Source organism: Podarcis melisellensis (genome assembly GCF_964234715.1).
Source record: "Podarcis melisellensis genome assembly, chromosome: 5".
Classification (NCBI taxonomy): domain Eukaryota; kingdom Metazoa; phylum Chordata; class Lepidosauria; order Squamata; family Lacertidae; genus Podarcis; species Podarcis melisellensis.
In genome coordinates this window covers 7,452,361-7,474,734 of record NC_138537.1, presented here as the reverse complement: position 1 = coordinate 7,474,734, position 22,374 = coordinate 7,452,361, and the positions used below count along the sequence as shown (strand labels likewise).

Here is a 22,374-nt window from a genome sequence, read left to right as displayed (position 1 = left end):
CAGCTGTCAAAAAACCACCCAAGTTCTCCTTGCCCTTTTCAAGTGTAATGATGAATATGAGACACTTCGTTCAATCATTGATAGATGTCAACTACACAAACCTCTTAATAACAGTGTCCAGGTTGTAGCTGCTCCTGGGAATCTACAGGCAGCCCTGTGCAGAGCCAAATCAGTTTACAACCCACCTTCCCTATTCCTAAGTAAAGGCCAAGGGATTTATGGTTACCTCCATTCTACAGATAGGAAGATCACAACAGAACAAACGGGAAGCCAAATTAACTCGGGTCAATTTATTTTCCTAAGAAGAGCTCCTTCTGTAACAAAAAAGACGGAGGAGGCTAGTCCCTCCTCACAGTGCCGCATCCTACTCCCCACTCCCACCCCACCCCAAAACCTCAGGCAATTCAGACATCATAGTTGGGATTCTTGCGAAGAATAACAAAGCCCTCCAGGATGGGTGTCACTGGCAAGTGCTCCTCTGTGGCCAGCTCTGCCCGCTCACCATGGGCCAGCAGCACTGGCGTTGTGTGGGTCTGGAAGCCAGTGATAGTCTTCGGTTTGCCTGCCTGGCCTACCACATCCACCGCCTGAGAGGAAGGCCAGAGGTTAGTGCTAGTGAACAGGGAACTTGCTCCCCCAACCCTCTGGTCCTCAAGCCTTCAGGGAAGTCAGGAAACAAAAGCACCCCAGATCCCCATTCTCCACTAAGGCTACCCATAGTAACCCATGAACAGCCAAAGTCCAGTGCCCCATGGGATCCCCAAGCAAAGCAGGGACCCTCCCAGCTTCTGTTCAGAGCCTACTTACCTGCCCCACTCTCACAGACACTGGCAAGGGGCGCAACTCCTCGTCAAAGGTCACAAGCATGCGTGGCTGCATGGCAGCCACAAGGCCATACAGTACATAGTGGGACTTCCCCAAAATTACTAGGAGAGAAAGGAAAACACAAGTCAAGGCTTGCAGAGACTGGTCCACTAAGGAAGTTTCCCTTATCCAATCCAAAGGTGCCCTCATACTTGATTAAATCTGTTCACCAGTAGAAGGCAGAGACAGAATTCAAGGGATCAATGAACCACATTAAAAAAAATAAATCTTGTCTGTCTATTGATTCAGCCACCATTTTGATGCACAGTAATATAGAACAGAAAAATCATTATCTTCCTTTGATCATCAACAGCACTTTCTCACTTTTTATTTAACTAGAACACAAAAAGGACAAGAGAGCACTTACCATATTTCTCTGTCTTTTTCCAAGTGGCAATTTAAATGTGCATGTGCTATTCTCTACTGCCACTGGGTACACGAATTTTGCACTTTGTCATCTATACTCCAGTACAAAACCGAAGCAGGATTATGGCCCAGAAGCCTAGGCTCAGACACACATGAAGGAATCCTTTATGTATGTCAGAACAATGACCCACCGAACTGGATAACTGTCAAGCCTGACTTACGAAAGCTCTCCAAGATCTCAGGCTAAAGAGAAAGGAGAATTCTAGGAGCACTGAATTAAGGATCTTGTGTACCAAACCTTCTCCCTTGAAGCTATGTGGATCTCTAGAGGAAAGGAGTTCCAGAATTAGACACCTAGAACTCCTCCAGTTACTCTCAACTGTTCACATCTGAATGATGGCTGCAAACAGGGGCCAAAAACATTTAATGACGGCACCTGCCTCCAGTAAAAATGAAATAGTCTCTTAACCACTGAAAAGTAATTAATTCCAGAGTTCACCATTAGAGGGGCCAGCCAATTATACTCCCCAACTCCAGGGGCCAATACTTACTGTTACGGACATCAAGGAAGGACACCAGCACAGTCAACAAGCCTGCCACGGCCACCTGGCTCATGAGCTGCCGATCACTGTGGTAAGGACAGAGAGTGAGGGTCCCTTTCCCAAGGTGTGTCAGGCCCTGCATAGCAAGCAGAAAATATATTGGTGATGGGGAAATCCATGGCGGGACCAAACGACCACTCGCAAGCAGTCTTGAGGCTCATTCAACTGAAATGTGGGATATAAACCTAACATTTAATAAACACCAAACATTTGGCTATTCGGGACTTGTTGTCACTATATGAGGAGTGTAAGAAGTCAGCAGCGTGTATGCATTATCATTCCAAATTGCTACCATAGATCTGCTCCGAGTACCCGGTGGTGGTACTTCATCAACCCTTGCAGACCTGCTCCCTTTCCCTCCACCCTCTCTTCTTGCTTTCCTTCCTTCTACAGGAAGACAACCCTCCTCACAATGACAGTGATACAGGTTTGGAAATGCAAGTCCCAAGACTCCAAATAATTTTCACAGACTGAAAAGCTTCCATGCGGTACTATAGTGCATCATTATTTTTATTATTTTTACAAAGCCCCAAAACCCATTTCTTTCTCAGAAAGATGATAAGCTGCTTGAGTTCTAATTGCTCTTTTCTATGTTGTTGTTTAGTCGTTTAATCGTGTCCGACTCTTCGTGACCCCATGGACCAGAGAACGCCAGGCACCTCTGTCCTCCACTGCCTCCCGCAGTTTGGTCAAACTCATGCTGGTAACCTCGAAAACACTATCCAACCACCTCGTCCTCTGTCGCCCCCTTCTCCTTGTGCCCTCCATCTTTCCCAACATCAGGGTCTTCTCCACGGAGTCTTCCCTTCTCATGAGGTGGCCAAAGTACTGTAGCCTCAGCTTCACAATCTGTCCTTCCAGTGAGCACTCAGGGTTGATTTCCTTCAGTGTGGAGAGGTTTGATCTTCTTGCAGTCCATGGGACTCTCAAGAGTCTCCTCCAGCACCAGAATTCAAAAGCATCAATTCTTCGGCGATCAGCCTTCTTTATGGTCCAGCTCTCACTTCCATACATCACTACTGGGAAAACCATAGCTTTAACTATACGAACCTTTGTTGGCAAGGTGATGTCTCTACTTCTCAAGATGCTGTCTAGGCCTGTCATTGCCCTTCTCCCAAGAAGCAGGCGTCTTTTAATTTCGTGGCTGCTGCCACCATCTGCAGTGATCATTGAGCCCAAGAAAGTAAAATCTCTCACTACCTCCATTTCTTCCCCTTCTATTTGCCAGGAGGTGATGGGACCAGTGACCATGATCTTCTTTTTCTTCTTTTTTCTTCTCTTCTTTCTTTTTCTTCTTTTTTTGATGTTGAGCTTCAGACCATATTTTGCGCTTTCCTCTTTCACCCTCATTAAAAGGTTCTTTAATTCCTCCTCACTTTCTGCCATCAAGGTTGTGTCATCTGTATATCTTAGGTTGTTGATATTTCTTCCGGCAATCTTAATTCCGGCTAGGGATTCATCCAGCCCAGCCTTTCGCATGATGAATTCTGCATATAAGTTAAATAAGCAGGGAGACAAAATACAGCCTTGTCGTACTCCTTTCCCAATTTTGAACCAATCAGTTGTTCCATATCCAGTTCTAACTGTAGCTTCTTGTCCCACATAGAGATTTCTCAGGAGACAGATGAGGTGATCTGGCACTCCCATTTCTTTAAGAACTTGCCATAGTTTGCCGTGGTCGACACAGTCAAAGGCTTTTGCATAGTCAATGAAGCAGAAGTAGATGTCTTTCTGGAACTCTCTAGCTTTCTCCATAATCCAGTGCATGTTTGCAATTTGGTCTCTGGTTCCTCTGCCTCTTCTAAATCCAGCTTGCACTTCTGGGAGTTCTCGGTCCACATACTGTTTGAGCCTTTCTTGTAGAATTTTAAGCATAACCCCCTTCATGGATCACTGCCTTGCCGTGGCGAAGGGGCTTGAAGAACTCAGAGAAGCTATGAACTATGTCGAGCAGGGCACCCAAGATGAACAGGTCATAGTGGAGAGTTTTGACCAAACATGATCCAGCTGGAGGAGGAACCGGCATGCCACTCCAGTATCCCTGCCAAGAAAACTCCATGGACAAAGACAACAGGCTCTTTTCTATACATCCCCCTAAACTCCCATTCAGGGTTGCAAATGCATCATGATCCTGTAAGTGCTTGATGCATGGGCTTGTGGAAATCTTGAAAGACTGAAGGGTGTAGCTGAATATGGTCCCCAGGATTCAGAGCAGGGGCTTTGGTGCTCTGCATAGCCCCTTGCTCCACCCAATGACGAGCATAAACAGATTACACAGTGCAAAAATTCTGTAAATCTGCCCAATCTGCATAATTTTTTACAGTCACAGGCTGCCTCGATGCATTATTATTATTTTGCTGCCTTTTCTTGCAGTTACTCTTTAAAATGCCATGGGCACTGACAGCATTGGAGAAATATTATTTGGAAAACAGGACAGAGGCAAAACTGAGAGGGGGGATTTTCAAATACATTTCCTCTGAGGGGAAAAAATGCATCTGTCTTCTGGTAATATTTAGTGGGGATAGAAGCACACCAAGGGGAATGAAAATCAGCACAGCAAAACACCCAACAATCCCATACAGACACCCCCTGAACACACACCTCTGCAGCCCCCCTTCCGCCACTGCTGCAAAACCCTGCAGCCGTACTTCAAAGCAAGCCCATTAGCAACCCTAACGTAGTCCTGCTGCTGTGAAATCTCTGCCTAGGAATAATGGCACAGTACAAAAGGAGAACAAAAACCCACCTAAATTTCAGGTCTCATCAAAAGTCACTTTCTGCTGAGAATGTTAATCACAGATACAGCCTAATAATAATATTTGGTATATTCATCTAGCTGTTTAACAATTCTAAAGTTAACAATGCTACCCACTAGCTTGGGGCAGAGTTTAAGCTGAGCCACTTACCTGGGCCAACCGCACCATAAAGAGGTTATTGGGATCCTTGGCATGATATTGTGCCAACTGTCGAAGCATTGCAGCCAGGCGGGCATTATTGGTACCTGTGGGGTCCGGAAAGGAGGGATCAGGAAGCAACTAAAAAAGGCCAAGCTCCCACAATCACTTTCTGGCTAGGACAGGGGACTGCTGTTGCGAACAAGGGGGATTCCCCCTACCACTAGACAAAATGAAAAGGTATGCACGGGGAGGTTCCATAGGGAGTGCAACTTAGGGCATGTAAAGGGGCCTGCAGGGTGGTACAGCCCTTAATCTCCCATCGCAGAAATATCCAAAAGATTTTAGCTTTGTTATTGCACATATTTTAACTCATGCTTAATGGGGGAGAAGAAAAACTGAAGTGAATGTATAGAGTGGCACTGCGGTCCACATATTTTCAGTTTTCATTTTAGTTTGTTTTCGCATGCAAGAGCCCGGCATCTGCAGGTATGGCCAGGAGAGACCCCCACCTGAAACCCTGCAGAGTCACTGCCAGCCAGAGCAGACAAGACCAAGCCAGGTAGGCCAATGGTCTGACCATGTGTATAGCAGCTTCCTATGATGCCGTGCCAAAATAAATTCTTAGGTTTTTAAAGTGCCACTAAATACTTTCTCTCGCTTTCTCCGAAATAGACTTAACACTGTGTCAGAAGCGAGCCAACAGTAAATCACACCATTCGAAGTTTGAGTTAACTCTTTATCAGCAAGAACACGATCTGCAATGACTGGGCGGGTTGCCGTGCCTAATGAGCACAGTGGTTCCTCCCTGGTAGGTCTTGCCCCATGGATCAGTTGCCAAGGCTGAAAGTCCCCACCTCCCTATAGCCACCTAAATTCCCTCCTCTTCAGGGCTTTCCCACAAGCAATTGGAGATGGTGCCTGCATGAATCCAACCTCTCCTCTGCACTTGTCAATGCTGTATTCTAACCACCAGAGCATTCTGGATCATCAGAAGGCATTTCAGACCAACTGCAGGGATTCCGCATTGGCCCGTGGCTTGCACAGTCACACAAGATTCTGAACGTGCTTACCGCTGCCTACCATGCCCATGGCAAAGATAGAGTTGTAGGACACTTCTGGGTCAGCATCATGGGAAAACTTGCTGAGGGTGTCAAGTATGTTGAGGCGGGGGTTAGAGACAGAGATGAGGGCCAGGGCTAAGGGGACAGCTCGGCGAAGAGTGGGTTCCCCATACCGCAACTGTAGAAGGAAGAGGAGAAGGTGAGGCCAGGATTGCAGAGCACTATGCACGCTCTGACACCCGCAACCAGAGACAAAAATGCAGCTCTTCTGAGGGTTGCAGCAGCAGTCCAAGAGGCATCGGAGCATCCACCAGCTGCCAGAGTAACAAAAAGTAACTCCAATCTCTTAGCAGAAAGGCTTCACACACACAATACAGTGGTGCCCCGCAAGACGAACGCCTCGCAAGACGGAAAACCCGCTAGACGAAAGGGTTTTCCGTTTTGGAGGCGCTTCGCAAAACGAATTTCCCTATGGGCTTCCTTCGCAAGACGAAAGCCCACAGGGAAATCTCCGGGACAGCGGTGAAGCGCAGCGCGTCTTCCCCACTGTCCTCGGACCTCCTCCGAAGGCTGGCGGTGGGGCAGAGAGACCTCCTCCCCCCGCCAGCCTTCGAAAAGCTGCTCCGAAGGCTGGCGGTGGGGCGGAGAGCCCTTCTCCCCGCGCCAGCCTTCGGAAGGTTCCTCCGAAGGCTGGCGGGGGGGGGGGCGGAGAGACCTCCTCCCCCCGCCAGGCTTCGGATGGCTGTCCTGAAGACTTGCGGTGGGAGGAGGGTTTTCCTTCCCACCGCCAACATTCAGAATGCTGTTCTGAATGTTGGCGGTGGGGAGGAAAAACCCTCCTCCCACCGCAAGCCTCAGGAACAGAGGAGAAGCGCTGTGCGCCTTCCCCTCTGTTCCCGTACCTGTGCTGAAGGCTTGCGGTGGGGAGAAAAGCCCTTCTCCGCACCGCCAGCCTGGCAAGCGGTCTCCATAGGAACGCATTAATTGATTTTTAATGCATTCCTATGGGAAACCGTGCTTCGCAAGACGAAAAACTCGCAAGAAGAAAAAACTTGCGGAACGAATTAATTTCGTCTTGCGAGGCACCACTGTATGTAGCAACCACCCAGTTTATCCACAGAGAAAGCAAAGCTAAAGTCTCAACAAACCCTTAAACATGTTAGATGCAAAGCTTTGTGGTTTCAAACTGCAACTCCTGCCCCTCCTAAATTCTCAGGAATGCAATGTTCATTTAGGTTCACAGCTCACACCCTGCATATGGCTGGCAGACCAGGGGTTGGAGCAGTGCAGCTCACAGGGGCAGCAGCGGCAGCAGTATTTCCTTGGCTGAGGTCACCCTCCCTTTACAGTGGTGCACCAGAGTGCAGACCATCCAGCAAGCCTGTATAAATTGTAATGTGAACCAGGGCCAAGAAATGTTTTGGAACACATGGAATGTAGATCTTGGAACTTGCAGGCAATGAACGGGATAGGACAGACTTTCACTTTGTTCCCCAGTGTCAGTGCAGTCCCTTCGGAGACACATTTCCAGTTCAGAATTCTTCTATCAGGGTAGACTTAATATATCTAGCTGTATTACACACAAACACCAAAAAAAGGCATGTTGAAGCAACACATTCCTAGGCAACTAGGGACATTCCAGAGACCTAGTCTGATCTGCATTATTCACACAAGACAGGTTTTTTTTTTTAGTCAAAAGGCTCTCCTCTACCCCACCCTTCCAACAAACAGTATTTCCCTTGTCATAACTTAATGGTAGGTGCTGCTCAAATTTAATCCCTTATTTGTAGAGCTAAATGAAGAATATGGCTTGTAATCCTGGAATGTCTTCTCTCTTTTCTATTAGTCCTGCAAAACTATTTCAAAATTGTGGCAAACTTGGCTTCACTGAGAAAGGAATTCAGACAAGGGGTTGGAACAGCAGGCAAATTTATTCTGTTTTTCAGTTCAGACTACGGCAGGGCTGGCCAATGACACAGAACGATCCCTGGCTGCACACTGGATCCCAAGTGGCAATCTTTGCCCCCAAATGGAGAGAGCATTTCCCCCACACCATCTTACTCACCAAGTGACCGAAGGTGCGCAGAGCCATCTCTGCCCCAATCTCTTCCCCCATAGCGATGAGTGCAATCCCCAGTACAGCTACGCCCTGCAGAGGGAAATACAAATTCTGAAACCAAAGGATACCTTGTGACATGGATGAAACACATTTTCCCCAAACTAAATGTGGCATCTCAACTTCCTCAAGCAAGGCCACCCTAAGACTGCCTCAGAGCTTTTTATTGTGAGAGTAAGAAAGAAAAATGGTTTCCCAGGCTAGTACTAACTTTGCACTCAAATCTGTCAGTCCAGTTTTGGCTCGTTGCTGTCCATTGGTTTAGTTCAGGACTCTTTATTCCACAGTGCCCCATATGGCCCTCCCCATGACTAGCAGAATTAAATCACGTTTCGCCAAACAGGAAGGCAACACCATCCAATTGGGCAATAAAATATTAGCAGCTAGTATTTTGAAGAAAGGCTATGGCTCAGTGGTAAAGCACCTGTTTACATACAAGCTCAATCCATGGTATCGCCCAACTAGGGCTGGTAGTGTCCCCAGTTTCAAATCCTGGAGTCACTGCCAGTGTGTGTCAACACCCAGTATATTGCAGCTTGCTATATTCCTACAACCATGACCAAGTGCTTTCAAATACTCCATGGAGTGAAAGAGCGCCCTTGTGCTGATTTCAAGATGAGGAAAGGACATAATTGAGGACATTACAACCAGCTGATGATGCAAATTATCAGCAACTGCTCCTTAGTTAGGAACAAGGACCCACACATCTGGGCTGGTACAACCAAAACTGCATTTTAAGACCAGCTTTTGGTGGTGATTGTTACCATGCATATACAATTATACAACCCTACAAGCAAATAACCAATGGCATTTGTTCAGGATTTATTTTTTCATCATTTCTGAACATATAACTAAGCTGGTGGTTTCATTTCAAGCACAAACCCAAGGCAACAATTTAAAATTGTTTAAACAAACTTTTTTTTTGTCTTGTTGCACAGTCAATCCCAATACCAAGGAGCAGAATGACCTTTGTCTATGCAGCTGTCAGCCCCTCTATCTAGGTTGGGAGCACAGGAATCAACCGTATACCAAGGCCAAACTGTTTGAACAACCAAGTAGAATCAGTTCTGACAGGCAGTGGCTTTCCAGGGTCTAGGCAGAGGCTCTTTCCCATCATTGGCTATTTGATGTTTCTAGTAAAAATGCCAGGGACTGAGCCTGGGAACCTCTGCACACACAGCACATGCCACATGTTTGCCTTGCCCACAAGCTCCTGTTCTCTCACTCACAGCATCCAAGAGAGAGAGACCTCTCACCTTTTCTTAGACCCGGAACCTTTACCCTACCTGATGAGCCCCCATGTCGGCAGAGTTCTCTTTTTTCTCCTTGTCCTTTTTCTCTTTCTTCTCTTTCTCTTCTTCCTTCTCTTTGGAGTCAAAATGCTCACTACAGATGTGGAGAAGCTGTTGCACCTTCAGCACATTGCCAGATCCTGGAGGAAAAACCCAATGCCACAAGTAAAATGGGACTGGGGCCTCCAACACCCAGTTCACAAGCAGCCAAAACAATGCTGAGCCCACTCACCTGCATAGGCACAGATGTCTACCAGCGTGTTGGCAAAGCTGCGGAAAGGCTCCGACACGACCTGCAGTGCTGCCAGGATTGCTTCAATGGCCTCACCCTTTCCTGTAAGAAACATCACAACAGCAGCTCAAGAGAAGCCCAAAAAATTCTGACCAGAGACCCTTCCTCCTCACTACACAAGTGTTTGCCTGACACCCATAGACCTGGCAATAGTGAATGTGCTTACCAAGGTGGTTCAAGCCCAGGCCAAGAGGTAGCCATCTGGCATAAGTGTCCTTCAGCTCCGTCTCAGATTTCTCCATGATGGTTTGGAGGATGGTGGAGGTAACATCTCCATTGCATGAGCCCACAGCAATCATTCCGCAAGCCAGGGCTGTCACACCGGCCACCTGGGGAGAAAAATAGTGTCACACCAAAATCCTTGCAGCTGGAAAATACAATAAGAGCCTGCTAGATCAGGCCACTGGCTCAGCTAGGCCTACAGCATCCTGTTTTCACAGTGGCCAACCAGATGCCTGTGGGAAGCCTCAAAGCAGGACCTGAGCATAACAGCCCTTCCCCCATCTATGATTCTCAACTGGAATTCAGACACATACTGCTTCTGACAGAGACATATTGCAAGCAGCATCCTGAAGGAGACCACAGAGTGAAAGCTATCCACCAGATTCCTGCAAAACGGTGCTACTTCCCAAGAGCCAAATCACTGAAACACCTGCTCATTGATATTTTCCTGCAGCACACAAAGGGAAGAATATGTATGGCAACTTTCCCCTTTTTCCAAGTGATAGCCGCCAGTCTATCAGGGTAAGGTCTGAAGCAACCATTAAAACTAGTCACACTTTACTAGGCTGAGCAGTTGAAACTAGGAAACACATCATTTCATGGGTTCAGCATTCCCTGGTTTCCTCAAGGTTTATATAGCTTTGCTGTGCCCCTGAACAAACCACTACAGATGGGATTTTCCGGTAGCCAAGAACTCTGACCCATTCCACGTGAGAAGAAATGCGTCAGGATCATCTTTCAAACCATCTTTCAAACTTGACATATATTGACATTCAGGACCTCAAGGTTACACAACTCCTAGGTTGGCCTTGAGCATTGTTTGCCCACTGCCTACTGCATGACAAACATGTTTAAGTGGCTTGAGATGACATTCACACTTCAGGCTCTGTGTTTCTGCAAACTTAAGAAATGGATAAACCTTTTCACTAATCCTCCCAAGCCAAGAGTCAAGCAGAAGACTCTCCACATGGATGCTTTTGGAGTCCTATGCATCTTTAAAGTTGTACTAACTTCCTATCAAAATTTGATTTTGCTGGGCAACATGCTGAGGGCACTGAGATATGAACCTCCTCCTTCCCAAGGTCACTTGGAGAGGTCTTGGTCCACCTGCCTTCTCATTATCAATAGGTTAGAGCAACAGGCTTTTACTAGGTTACTTACTTTTTAGATTCAACATTCTGTTTTGGACTCTGGGAAGAACACACCCCAATATTACAACATAAAAGTCTGAGTCAGCTAAATGGCCCTCAGCCATTCACACAAAAACAAACTCCAAGCTAGAGCACAGAAACTCTGCTTCTAATTGCCTTCTACACTCCATGAAAGACACAGCCCCATCCATCTACCCCTGGGCAAACAGCTGACCGAAGCACCAGATGGCTGTGGTGCTGTTCCCTCACCTCCATGTTGGACTTGGAATCTCCCATCACAGGAAGAAGCAAGGTCAGGACATCTTCTCGATTAGAACCAGCATACGCCAACCCCAGCCTGCAAGAGAATACCATGTCACTTAGAATGATATATGCGATGCTCTGCGGAGAGGGAAATGGAAGCCAAGGCAGGTCCTCACCCAAAGATGGCGCCGATCCTCATGGTGTTGCTATTGTGGAGGACATAGTCCGAGAGCAATGCAAGGGCAGGGTCACACTCGTTCCTCACGCCAGAGTTCACGATACCACAAGCCAGAAGAGCCCCCGACTATAGGACACAAAATAGGAAGTGGGGAGGCACTGTCAAGTACAACGAATGTCATGACAAGCCTATACAGTATCTAGTAAGTTAAAAGGGCTAAATTAACTGGAGGGTGGCATTATGTTAACTACTTGAGTTATGTAGTCCTTGCCCGGATGAATCAGGGCAGATGACCTGTCACTCGGATGCCTCACATGCCAACCTGATAATAAGAGTCAATGCGGAGATAGATGGACTAGTGGTCTCAGTGTAAAGAAGCTTCCTATACTCTTAAAAAGAGTCTGTCTTGTTATTTTGATATGACTGGATTGCTGTGAGCAGTTAACACTCGGGCTGAAAGGAAGGCCACCCACCTTGATGTAGTCTTCTGAGGAGTACAGGTACTTGTCAATCTGTGTAAGCCCCCCATCCACATCCCACAAAAGGATCATCCCCAGCGAGGCTGCAGCACTCAGCATCCCTATAAAATAAATGTAAAAGCTTCTTAGGGTGAAGATGGACACTCTTATAAGAGAATGAGAGGATGCATGTCTCATTGGGGTTATGGAAATTTACACTGGGGAGGAAGAAGAAAGGGGTTCAGGACAACTAGGAGGGGCAAGCAGCTATGGCAAAGGCTGCTTAACAGATGATAGCAGTTACCAAAAATATTCCAGGCTTTCAGACAACACCTTGTGTTAAAGTCAAAGAGCCTTAAAGGTCAAGAGCCTTAAAGGCCCTTATTTCAAAGCTAGGTGTTTCACATCAAGACACTGCTTGGCACAGTAATGAGATGTCTTTCAGATGAGACATGATCTAACTCAAATGCTCTCAGCTGTGCAAAGTCAAACCAACCCCACATCAAATGGTGAGGGTTTCACACTCTGAAGAACTAACCCAGAGGAAAACATGGCTCACGCCTGGGTTGGAGTGAGCAGTCTTGGCAAGGCAGCAGCAATCTCATTCGTTTATACCTTTCCTGTTCACATATAAAGTAGGGGGAGGGGTCTTAAGTCTTAAAATGAAAAGGTATGAGGCACCATCATGTACCACGTTCAGAGATCCAGGCTGGGGAAGTAAAGTGCCTGATGTGACAGAGGGTGGGGACACAAAGCAGGGGATGCTTCCACACCTATGCACACACTTCTTTGTAAAAATTTGCTTCCCACCCTCTGCTTTATGCCAGATCGTTTTATAATTAAAAGCAATTCCTGGGCCACCTATCATCCATGCAGATGCCACGAATGAAATATGAAAATAAACCCCTCACCCCTAGTTTGGCCTGAAGCAACCAATTTAACTGGGCGAATGTCACACATGCAGCACTCCCAGTACCAGTGAACGAAATGTCCCAAGCCCATAGCAGCCAAAAGAATTCAAACCTCAGGAATGAAGTCCTTGGCCAAGGGCACCAAGTTAGAAAGTATAACATACAAAAGTATCACCAGGCCCTTGTCAAGAAGGTCATTCAGTCAAATTTTGCCACAGAAAAATAGTAGGGCAGAGCTCTCTGATCACCACCACCCCCACCCCCACAATGTTCTCCCAAGCAGACCAGCTGCTGCCTGCTCCTCTTCTGACTCACCATGGTCCTTGTTCTTGTACAGCCACTTGTTGCCGTCGTCTGTCAGCAGCTTGTCCTGCCCAAAAGCAGCATTCACAAAACCATTAACAAAGGACGAGGCCAAGTTCATGCGAGCCGAATCCACTTGAGAGCCGCTGCCGCCAAACCCTGAAGGAGCAGAACGCACAAGAGGGAGCCAGTTGAGGATGACAGACTCCGGTGTCAGCCTAGAACTACTCAAACAGGTCCTCCTCTCAGCCAGCGCTCCATTCACACTTCTCCCATTCATCTCACGTGGCAGTCAAGGAAAGACAGCATTTTTGCAGGAAGAGCAGTCACCAGCTATTAAAGAGACCTACACTTTCTAGCTGAATGATTGCTTGATTAATATAGAAAACTGCATGCAACAATGAAGACAAGACACAGCATTTTGAAGTAAAGCACAAGTGATTTGGTGAGCCTAAGAGCTCGGGCAGAACTACAGATTTATCAACTTGGACTATCATAATACCCTGCACGTGGACAACCCTTGAAAAGTTTGGAATACCCCAGCTCTTACATATAACACCAGTTCATCCCTATGAACTAAGCAGGCAAGACATTGCTCCAGGTGCCACCACTGCCTGCAGTTAATTCTTAAGTTTTTTTATTCCAAACCCACAGTCGTCGCAAAATAAATGTGCAAATATTACAGCAAGCACCTGTTGGCAGCTTAATCATACTATTCCTGACAACCCCAAGATCACTGGATAAAGTTATGTTTTTAACTGAATCTGCTTTTAAATGTTTTAAACTGTTGTAGACTGTTTTTCTTTTTAAATTGTGGGTGTGTTTGCCATCCTGGGCTCCTTTGGGAGGAAGAGCAGGATACAAACTCAATGAACAGCAGCAATGGTCAACCAGACCATCTGCTTACAGTTAGCATCTACTTAAGAACAGAGCCATTTCAGCAGTGATATCTGTGTGGTGGAATTCCTCCCAAGGGAAGTTTGCCAGGCCCACTCTACTAAGCGCTTCAGAAGCATGCCTATTTCATAAGGTCTCTTCTAGCTCTGATAAAAAGCTCACTGATTTGATGCCGTGTAATAGGTGCTACATATTACAATGTGTGAATTTTAGAAATTGCTATGATGATCGAGATATCAGTCTCAATATGCTATAGATATTGGTATCTAAGCTGCTTTGAGTGCCTAAAGACAATAGCAGTATACAAATGAAAATATACACATTAGAATGTACTTTATTCATATAAAGTACATGCTAATGTGTATGTTTTCATTCAAAATCTAATACAGTGGTACCTCGGGTTAAGTACTTAATTCGTTCCGGAGGTCCGTTCTTAACCTGAAGCACCACTTTAGCTAATGGGGCCTCCTGCCGCCGCCACGCCGCTGGAGCACGATTTCTGTTCTCATCCTGAAGCAAAGTTCTTAACTCGAGGTACTATTTCTGGGTTAGCAGAGTCTGTAACCTGAAGCGTATGTAACCTGAGGTATCACTGTAGATATGTAACATAGCATGAAACCATTTTTATTTACTTTATAAGTGAAATTCCTTTACTGTAACTTGAAGCTGCCTGTATGGCTACCCCACTGCTCTGAGTAGAACACTTACGGTTGTTTTCTAGATGGGTTTTGTAAATATCATCTGGCACTTTTGGCTCCATGATGTCCAGCTGGAAGGAAAAGAAGAGGTTATTCTTCTTAGTCATATGATGCCGCAGCATCGTAACTTGGCTTTCCTAGCTTTACAGGAAAGCATTACAGTGGTACCTTGGTACTCGAATGGCTTGGCTCCCGAACAAATCGGCCCTGTGGAACACCCTCCCTTCAGATGTGAAGGAAATAAGCAGCTATCCTATCTTTAAAAGACATCTGAAGGCAGCCCTGTTCAAGGAGGTTTTTAATATTTAATGCTGTACTGTTTTTAACATTTGATTGGGAGCTGCCCAGAGTGGCTGGGGAAACTTAGCCAGATGGGCGGGGTATAAATAACAAATTATTATCATTAATTATTATTATTATTAGAACAATAAATTTCAGTTTTTGTTTGCAAAAGACAAAGGAAACAAAGTTTCACATGGTTTTCTGTTGAATTAAACCTCACTGCCTCGGTAAGCATTCCCAGACATCTCTAATAAATTTGGTATTTCCAATCAATGTTCACCAATCCGCTCCATTCTAAATGTGTCTTCTGCAAATCACCAGAGACAACTGCTCCCCTCATGATCCAATCCATCCATGAGAGTGAGCTCATAGCAGTCTGCAGGGCACTCACCTCCCTGGCCAGGGCCAGAAAGTTGCTGTTGAGTTGGACGTTAGACATGATTTCTGTGAGATCCTCATACTCTTCTACATCCTCACTTAGCTCCAGAAAGACTCCATGACGACCCAGCATGAAGGCCATTTGCTTTTGAACAACCCTGCAGTAAAGTGCAGAAAATGCAAGCATATGAGCACAAGGAACCGTGCATGCAACATTCCATTCCTCACATAACAAGGCTTGCGGAAACCTCACTAGTATCTTCCTAGATTTCAGCCAACAAAAGAACTATAGATCAGGGGTAGAGCAAGCAATTTGTGTATTTAAGGCATCATGGAGATGCCAGGAATGGAACGAGTGAATTTCTGCATGCAAATCAGTTGCTCTACCATTAAACTAGGACCTTTCAGGTATGGTCAGTTTAAGTGGTCATGGCCAATTTTTAATTTTTTAAAAATCAAATTCTGGAAGAACTTTGAGGGGAAGGTTCACAAAAACCTTTTGGCATCACAAAATCACAGCAGGGGACTAATGTCAGCGGTCACCCAAAAAATAAAGGTAATTAAAAAAACTAAATGAAAACTTTGGTATGGTCATAGAAAACATTTTGGGAACCAAGAGGTGGCCTGTGGGATGCAGTTCATCCACTCCTTGCTTATCAGTTCTAAGGCCATTCCCTGCCCTGACCTGTGATTTAAGTGAGAATAACCACACCAGCCTTGCTCACTGCATCTGGGCTTCTCACTACTTATCTGCTCTCCTTTTCCTCCAACAACCTGGACCTCTGTGACAACACCCAGCCCTAGACATGGTCCCCACATACACATCTTTGCAGGAGATGAAGATGTTCTCTGCCAGTTCCATGTCATTCAGCATGAGAGCCAGGCGCAGGGCTTCTGGGTAGCGATTGAATTTTCGGAAGATGCTGAGGGCACAGCGGAGGAGGGCAGAGTTTTCCGGCTCAGGGACATAGCTAACACAGCTGCAAGAGACAGGAAGGGAGATAATGATTTTTGGGTGGTATCAACATGGTGGGCAAACCCTTTCCTCAGTAATGGATGAGAAGGCAAACACTACAACATTCGGGGGGATACCGTAACTGTATGCACAGCAAAATAGTTGCTGTCACACACAAACCCATTGTTGAAGTAGCCAGAAATCTCAATGGCTAGTAAATAAGATCCACGTTTATGAGCGTTACCTGACTCAAGGGGCATCCCAGTTCAAATTGTGACAATAAAACACTTTACTTAAAGATGGATTAGCTACACCACAGTGAATATTCAACAAGAACTTCAGTTCTGTGAGCCAAGACAAGAGATCAATTCACTCTGCAGACACTATTAGGCCAAAGCTACACATTATTTGCCAACTTACATTTCCTATTGTTTAACTGTAAATTTTCCACTGCAAGGTGGTGATGGCACAATTTACAAGAGGGTGAAGCAGTGAATGGGAGAAATGTATTTAACCCTGCCTCCATCCATCACCTTTCCACAAGACCCCCATTGGGATTTTATCGCCAACAGAGACTTGGAAGCTCAACTGTAGATAATAGAATGAACTGTACAGGAAAAGAGGTAAGCAAGGGTTAAACCCCCTCCTCCAATTGCCCTTTTAGTCCTGTAAATTGTCCCCTACCAAATGATACATTGCAAAGGTAGAGAGATGGGTGGGCATTTGGAAACACAAGCTAGCCCATGTGGTTCCAGCCTTCGTTTGAAGTGCACTGCAGTGTCAGAATCAAAACTGGAATGCAAAGATCAGCTGACTGTGAAGTGACAGAACAATACCTCCACTTTCAAAGCTCTCCATCTTGTACTCTCTTAAACCTTTGCACTTCCCACCCTGCACAAGCTCATCTCCTTTTAGCCCTCAGCTGCTATTTTCCAGAATGCTCTTCTCTGGCCTCCTCTATACCTGCAAGTATGCTATACCTGCCACTCTTCATCAGGCTGCTCCCCTCCATTTTCCAAGTCCTTCTGTGTGATCCTACAGGGTCTTGGCTAATTATTTGTTGCCATACCAGGTGCCTCTCATGCAGTTACACCTCAAGATCGACAGGCTGGCTTTCTTAGTTCCACATTTTTTTTTAAATACTAGGTATCCTCCACGTTACCAAACCAAAGAACTAGATCTCACTATTGCTGTCCTCCACTTAATAGTTGAACCAGTCTGTGGAGACAAGAAGGTTCTGAATACACCAACTTCCTTAAGCCCAAGTCTCCATCCTATAGCCCCAGGGAGCAGCTCAGACTCAAACTCACAGACACACTGACCACAGAACCAAACAACAGAGTTCCCTCACCTTGTCAGGTAGAGGCAGACTTTGGCATAGGCGTTGTCATCAATATATTCCTCCAGCATGTCCATCTGCTCAATCTCCATAAGCAAGTCACAGGCCTCGTGCTCTGCATTGTGTGCCATGTTGTATGGCACAATCTCCTTCACTAGGGTCAGAAGAGTGTCCTTCTGGGTCTTGTCTGCCTCATCTATTTCTTGCCATTCCTTGGCCACCTCACCAGCCAAGTGTCTGTAGAGGAAAAAACAGCAGGAAGAGTCACAACAGAAGCAATATTTATTCATCTCTTTTCTGGCAGGTTCATCTCGTTTCTGGCAGGATTTATAACCTATGTTTAACCAGCTGTTCTCAAAGCAGTTTGCAAATGAAGCAAAACTGCCAATAAAATTATAGCAACAGCAACAATAATAAAAAAATATTATTGTAAAAAAAAATATTGTTTAGTGTGGTGACACCTACTCTTTGGAACCCCCTGCCTATCGAGATCAAGGAGGTGCCTTCATTTTACACTTTCTGGCTCCTGCTAAAAAGATTCCCAGATGCTTAGAAAGTTCAGGTAATTTTAATCTGCTTTAGCATTTTAGCTTTTGTACATTTTAAAGTAGCGTAAATTTATATTAATTTTATTGTCTTATCTTTTCATAAACTGCTTTTGAGTGTGTTTACAATCAAGCAAAGTATAAATTTTATAATTAAATAATTAACTCTTTGAGCTGATAAAAGCATATTAGCTTGGCAATGGAAAACAGCACTGAGCTGCTGTAAGAATTTGATGAAGCAATTCTGTGGAAGCTAAGCTGGTCCACCTAGTTCCTGGATGGGAGATCACCTGGGAACCCTATGCATGCCTCCTGGGGTTACCCAGAAGGTGGTGTTTCAGTTAATAATAATTAAAATACAAAAAATTACACCCCAGAGTTTCAGTAAAGTCAAGTATCTCAAATTGTTGCTTACCTGACATATTCATGCCCCCACGAGGCCAAGGGTTCCTGGGATCCTACCAGCCGGTACTTTAGACACTCTCGCTCTCCACTCATTGTCATGGCCAAAACTGATATTATGTCAGCGGCAAATCGCTGTGGGCAGAAAGCAAGTGTCAGAGATGCATCATATGGTCAACCATGAATATGGTTGGTATAAATTGAAGAACGGCAGAATTGAAAACAATATTATAATTTGCATCTTCCCCAGTTCAAAATATGTCTCCCTGAATCAGACCAAAGCTGCATCTAATCCAGTACTCTGTTCCCATAGGGGCCAACCAAATACCTAAGGCACAATGCTTCAAGGTAAAGGCTGTTCACTTCTTTCCAAAGAACAAACAACAGCACCAACTCCACTAAATACTAGTCCTCCCACAGCAAAGATAGGAAGTGGGCTTGCAATCCATACCAGAAGGGCTTCCTTCTTTCTTTTCAAATAAATTTAATGCACTTGCAATCCACATTTGCTCGTGCAGCACTGGGAGAGATGAAAGCAAGACTTGAGATGACCTCTAACACTTTCTCAGGCCAAACAATATTACATACCTTGTTCTCCCCAGCAGCCATAGCCTCATAGATCTCCTTCAGCTTGCCATAATGTGGCCGCAGAAACTTCAGAGGTTTGGGTACAGAAGTCATGGAGGTTGTGGAAGAGCGGATCTGCCTGCGTAGCTCTTCCAGTGCAGGTCGATAAAGAGCGGTGTCATGCTCCTACAATAAAATCAGTTGCTTTCAGGAGTGGGAGGGGATCAAACAACAACACCCAAACACCACTTCCAAGAACGCCTCTTTATATTAATAGTGTCAATGTGAGTTAACACACATCTTTGCCACCAGAAACCCACATATAGTTACTGGAAACAGACACAGGTAACTTTTCACAGACAATAACCTTCTTAAGAACCTGCCCAAGCCCTGAGATCTTCATCAGACTCTCTCCATGTGACCCAGGTGGCAACCAGGGAAAGCTTTTTTTTCCCCCCAACAATACCACACTTATGGAACACGAGGTGCCTTATCTGAAATTGTAGGTAACAGGTTGATTATACCTTTTAATTTGCTGTTGCTTTCAACAAGCAGCAAAATCTACGTCTACATAGATTGTTCCTTACCTGAGCATTTATTCTGTGATGCTTCATTTTCAGTGCTACTACTTGATCTAATTTGTATATTTCATTTTTTAATTATTAATTAAATTTCTATGCCACCCTTCATCTGAGGATCACAGGGTGGTTTACAAAACATAAAAATACAGAATATAGTAGCTAGGAAACAAACAAACCTCACACACAATTTTAAAGGCCATACATTGTTTAATTAGCCAAAGGCCTGGGAGAAGAGAAGAGTAGAGAAATTGTTTTGACTGGTGGAGGTAAAGAATGAGGACTGTTACCAACACAGCCTGCAGACTCCACCATGCACTCTACCTTTCCAGAGAGTGACTGCACCACACAGTGATCTATACTACTGATGTAGAAAAGCATAATGCTTTACTATTTAACTTCCACATGCTCCCAGTCAAGAACAGGGAACTTACCCCCAAGCGTTCCACAAGCATCTCCAGCTCATCCTGTAACTGTTTGTCTTCTTCAGACTGTAAGGAATTAAGGAAAGATGTGAAACCTCAGGCCTCTTGGAAAACCTGTACTGTTGGAGACCATTTTGCACATGTCCAACTGACGATGTGCGGATCCTTTTGGACCTGGAAGAGGGCAGAACAGGGGCGAGCTTCTGCATGCTCTACCAACACATGCAGGGGCCAGGAACAACACCCCCATGCAAAATTTTCTCCTCCTGTACTAGAAAATCAACTAGACCTTTCAGTTGCTCTGAAGTGCAACTGATGTTTGCAGCAATATGCAGTGGGAGGGGGTGCTCGCTTTCTCCCAGCCCAAAAGATCCCCAGCTGCTGGGCAAAACTGCTGATGAACACTTTCAGAAAATGGGGGGAACTGACAGGAAGCACTGAGACTGCCTAAAACACCTAGGAAGGTTGTTAAACAGATTTGTTGCCAGCACTGGACTAGACTGACTACCAACTTGAGGAGACTTTCATTTAAATTAGATGAGGGACCAGTCTTAATTATGTGCAATTCCCTTTCCTATTAAGGAATAATGCCATATCTAACCCATTTTCATTTTGCTCACCTAGGAAGAAACCATCAGATCCTAAACTCTTAACACACCCGCTCAGGTTCATATGCCCAGATACAGCCTTCCTGCCCCTGGGAACAGAAGGAGGGCCTCCCAATCATAATATTCTCAGCAGAGGGAGGGCTAGCCCACTTCTTACCATGGCAGACATAACCTATGCCAAAGTATTGCCAAATATATACCACTAATTATTGTCATTAGCATTTTTATTACCTCATCTACTAGCTCCACTGAGCAAGTGGTCTCATTAGGCATACCAGGAAAACCCAGGTTTTGAGTGCCCACAGAAACAGCACTACAGTGGTACCTCGGGTTAAGAACTTAGTTTGTTCCAGAGGTCCGTTCTTAACCTGAAACTGTTCTTAACCTGAAGCACCACTTTAGCTAATGGGGCCTCCTGCCGCCGCACTGCCGGAGCACGATTTCTGTTTTCATCCTGAAGCAAAGTTCTTAACCCGAGGTACTATTTCTGGGTTAGCGGAGTCTGTAACCTGAAGCATATGTAACCCGAAGTACCACTGTAATTATTTTTAGTTTGTTTGTTTGTCGCCCAGTCACTCTAGGCAGCTCAAAACAAAACAAAAAAGCCGTAAAAGCACAATATAAACATCGCATACTAAAAACTGGAGAGGGGAGGAAAGAGGGATGAAATCCACATCCCACTATGCCCAGCTGTGGCTGCCAGAGTCAACCCCCACCCCCCCAAAAAAAGCATTCCGCACATATTCAGAAGCACTCGCCTCTGTGAGGAACTCTGTACATGCTCAGAAGCAGTAGGCTTGCCAGAGAGCTCTCTCTGCACATGCTCCTTCGGCTCTTCCCACATTCCGGAGCTGACATTTCCCTGGCTATCAATCACTGCCCACAAGGGAATTAACTGCGCGGGGAAGGGGGGGTTGCGGGGGTTTTATGTGGCCCACCCGCCCCCTCGCGAGATCGGGGCCCGACGTCACGCGCCGCCGAGGCGACGGCCGTCCCCGCTAACTCCCGGCTCGGGGCCTGGCGGTGACTCAGCTCGGCTCCCTCCGGCGCAGCGCTCACCAGCTCCTGCTCCTTGTCCGCCGCCGAGGCGTTGGGGTCCTTCTTGTCCTTGCTCCACAGCGCCGCCGGCTTGTCGTCCCCGCCGCCGGGGCCCGACCCTCCTCCCGACTGAGACCGCCTCTGGCAACTGCTGCTCCCTCCGCCGCCACCGTCCTCCATCGCCGAACGCTTCCTCTGAGGGGACGGGAGGGGAACTGCGCAGGCGCGAGGGAGGAGGGAGGGGCCTAGGCGGGCCAATCCGCGGCGCGGTAAGGTTAAAAAAAATGAAAAAGAGCGGCGGGGCGCGCGCGCCGAGTGACGCGTTACGTTACGAGGCAGAAAAGCCGGGGGAAGTAAGGCGGGGAAGGGGAGGAGCCTGGCGAGCGGGGAGGAGGGGCGGGGCGACGGCGAAGACCACGTGGATATCGTTCCGTACCTCCAGGGGGCTGCCCGCTTTCAATTGGCTAAAATTAGAGAACAGTATTTTCTTTAAAGCACGTGATGCGTTTTGTATAATCAGGGTTGCCGTGTTTCAAAAATGAAGTTTTTGAGATAATTTTTAGGAAATTCGCCCAAAAAAGTGGGTTGCCATACGCCCGGGTTTTCAAGGACACTGTAACCGACTTTCGGAAAATCCTCCCGGGCGCTGTTTTCGACGGGCGAATCCCTTATGTGTCCGGAAAATTCTCGACTTACGGCAGCCTAT

General features: G+C 46.1%; 1 protein-coding gene across 1 annotated transcript; it reads right to left on the bottom strand.

The window, feature by feature from the left end:
* Positions 1-275: 275 nt before the first annotated feature.
* Positions 276-21,883, bottom strand: PSMD2 (proteasome 26S subunit ubiquitin receptor, non-ATPase 2). Its single transcript, XM_081910880.1, has 21 exons — positions 21,690-21,883; positions 20,032-20,088; positions 19,041-19,205; positions 18,466-18,587; positions 17,518-17,742; positions 16,033-16,191; positions 15,225-15,369; positions 14,562-14,622; positions 12,969-13,115; positions 11,758-11,864; positions 11,283-11,410; positions 11,113-11,200; positions 9,657-9,819; positions 9,431-9,532; positions 9,193-9,338; positions 7,856-7,939; positions 5,800-5,968; positions 4,739-4,833; positions 1,782-1,908; positions 808-926; positions 276-587 (listed from the first exon to the last, which is right to left on the bottom strand). The coding sequence occupies exons 1-21, from the start codon at positions 21,846-21,848 to the stop codon at positions 405-407; spliced, it is 2,751 nt and encodes a 916-aa protein (XP_081767006.1). The 5' UTR covers positions 21,849-21,883; the 3' UTR covers positions 276-404.
* Between the last annotated feature and the right edge of the window lie 491 nt (positions 21,884-22,374).

What these genes read in the sequence shown, in the direction of transcription:
- PSMD2 (XM_081910880.1), bottom strand. Translation starts at nt 21,848, where the DNA reads ATGGAGGACGGTGGCGGCGGAGGGAGCAGCAGTTGCCAGAGGCGGTCT. An exon ending in TGGGGGCATGAATATGTCAG is followed by an intron (nt 17,743 to 18,465) that starts GTAAGCAACAAT and finishes TTTCCTCTACAG; the next exon opens with ACACTTGGCTGGTGAGGTGG. An exon ending in CCGACATGGGGGCTCATCAG is followed by an intron (nt 7,940 to 9,192) that starts GTAGGGTAAAGG and finishes TTCCCTCTGCAG; the next exon opens with GGCGTAGCTGTACTGGGGAT.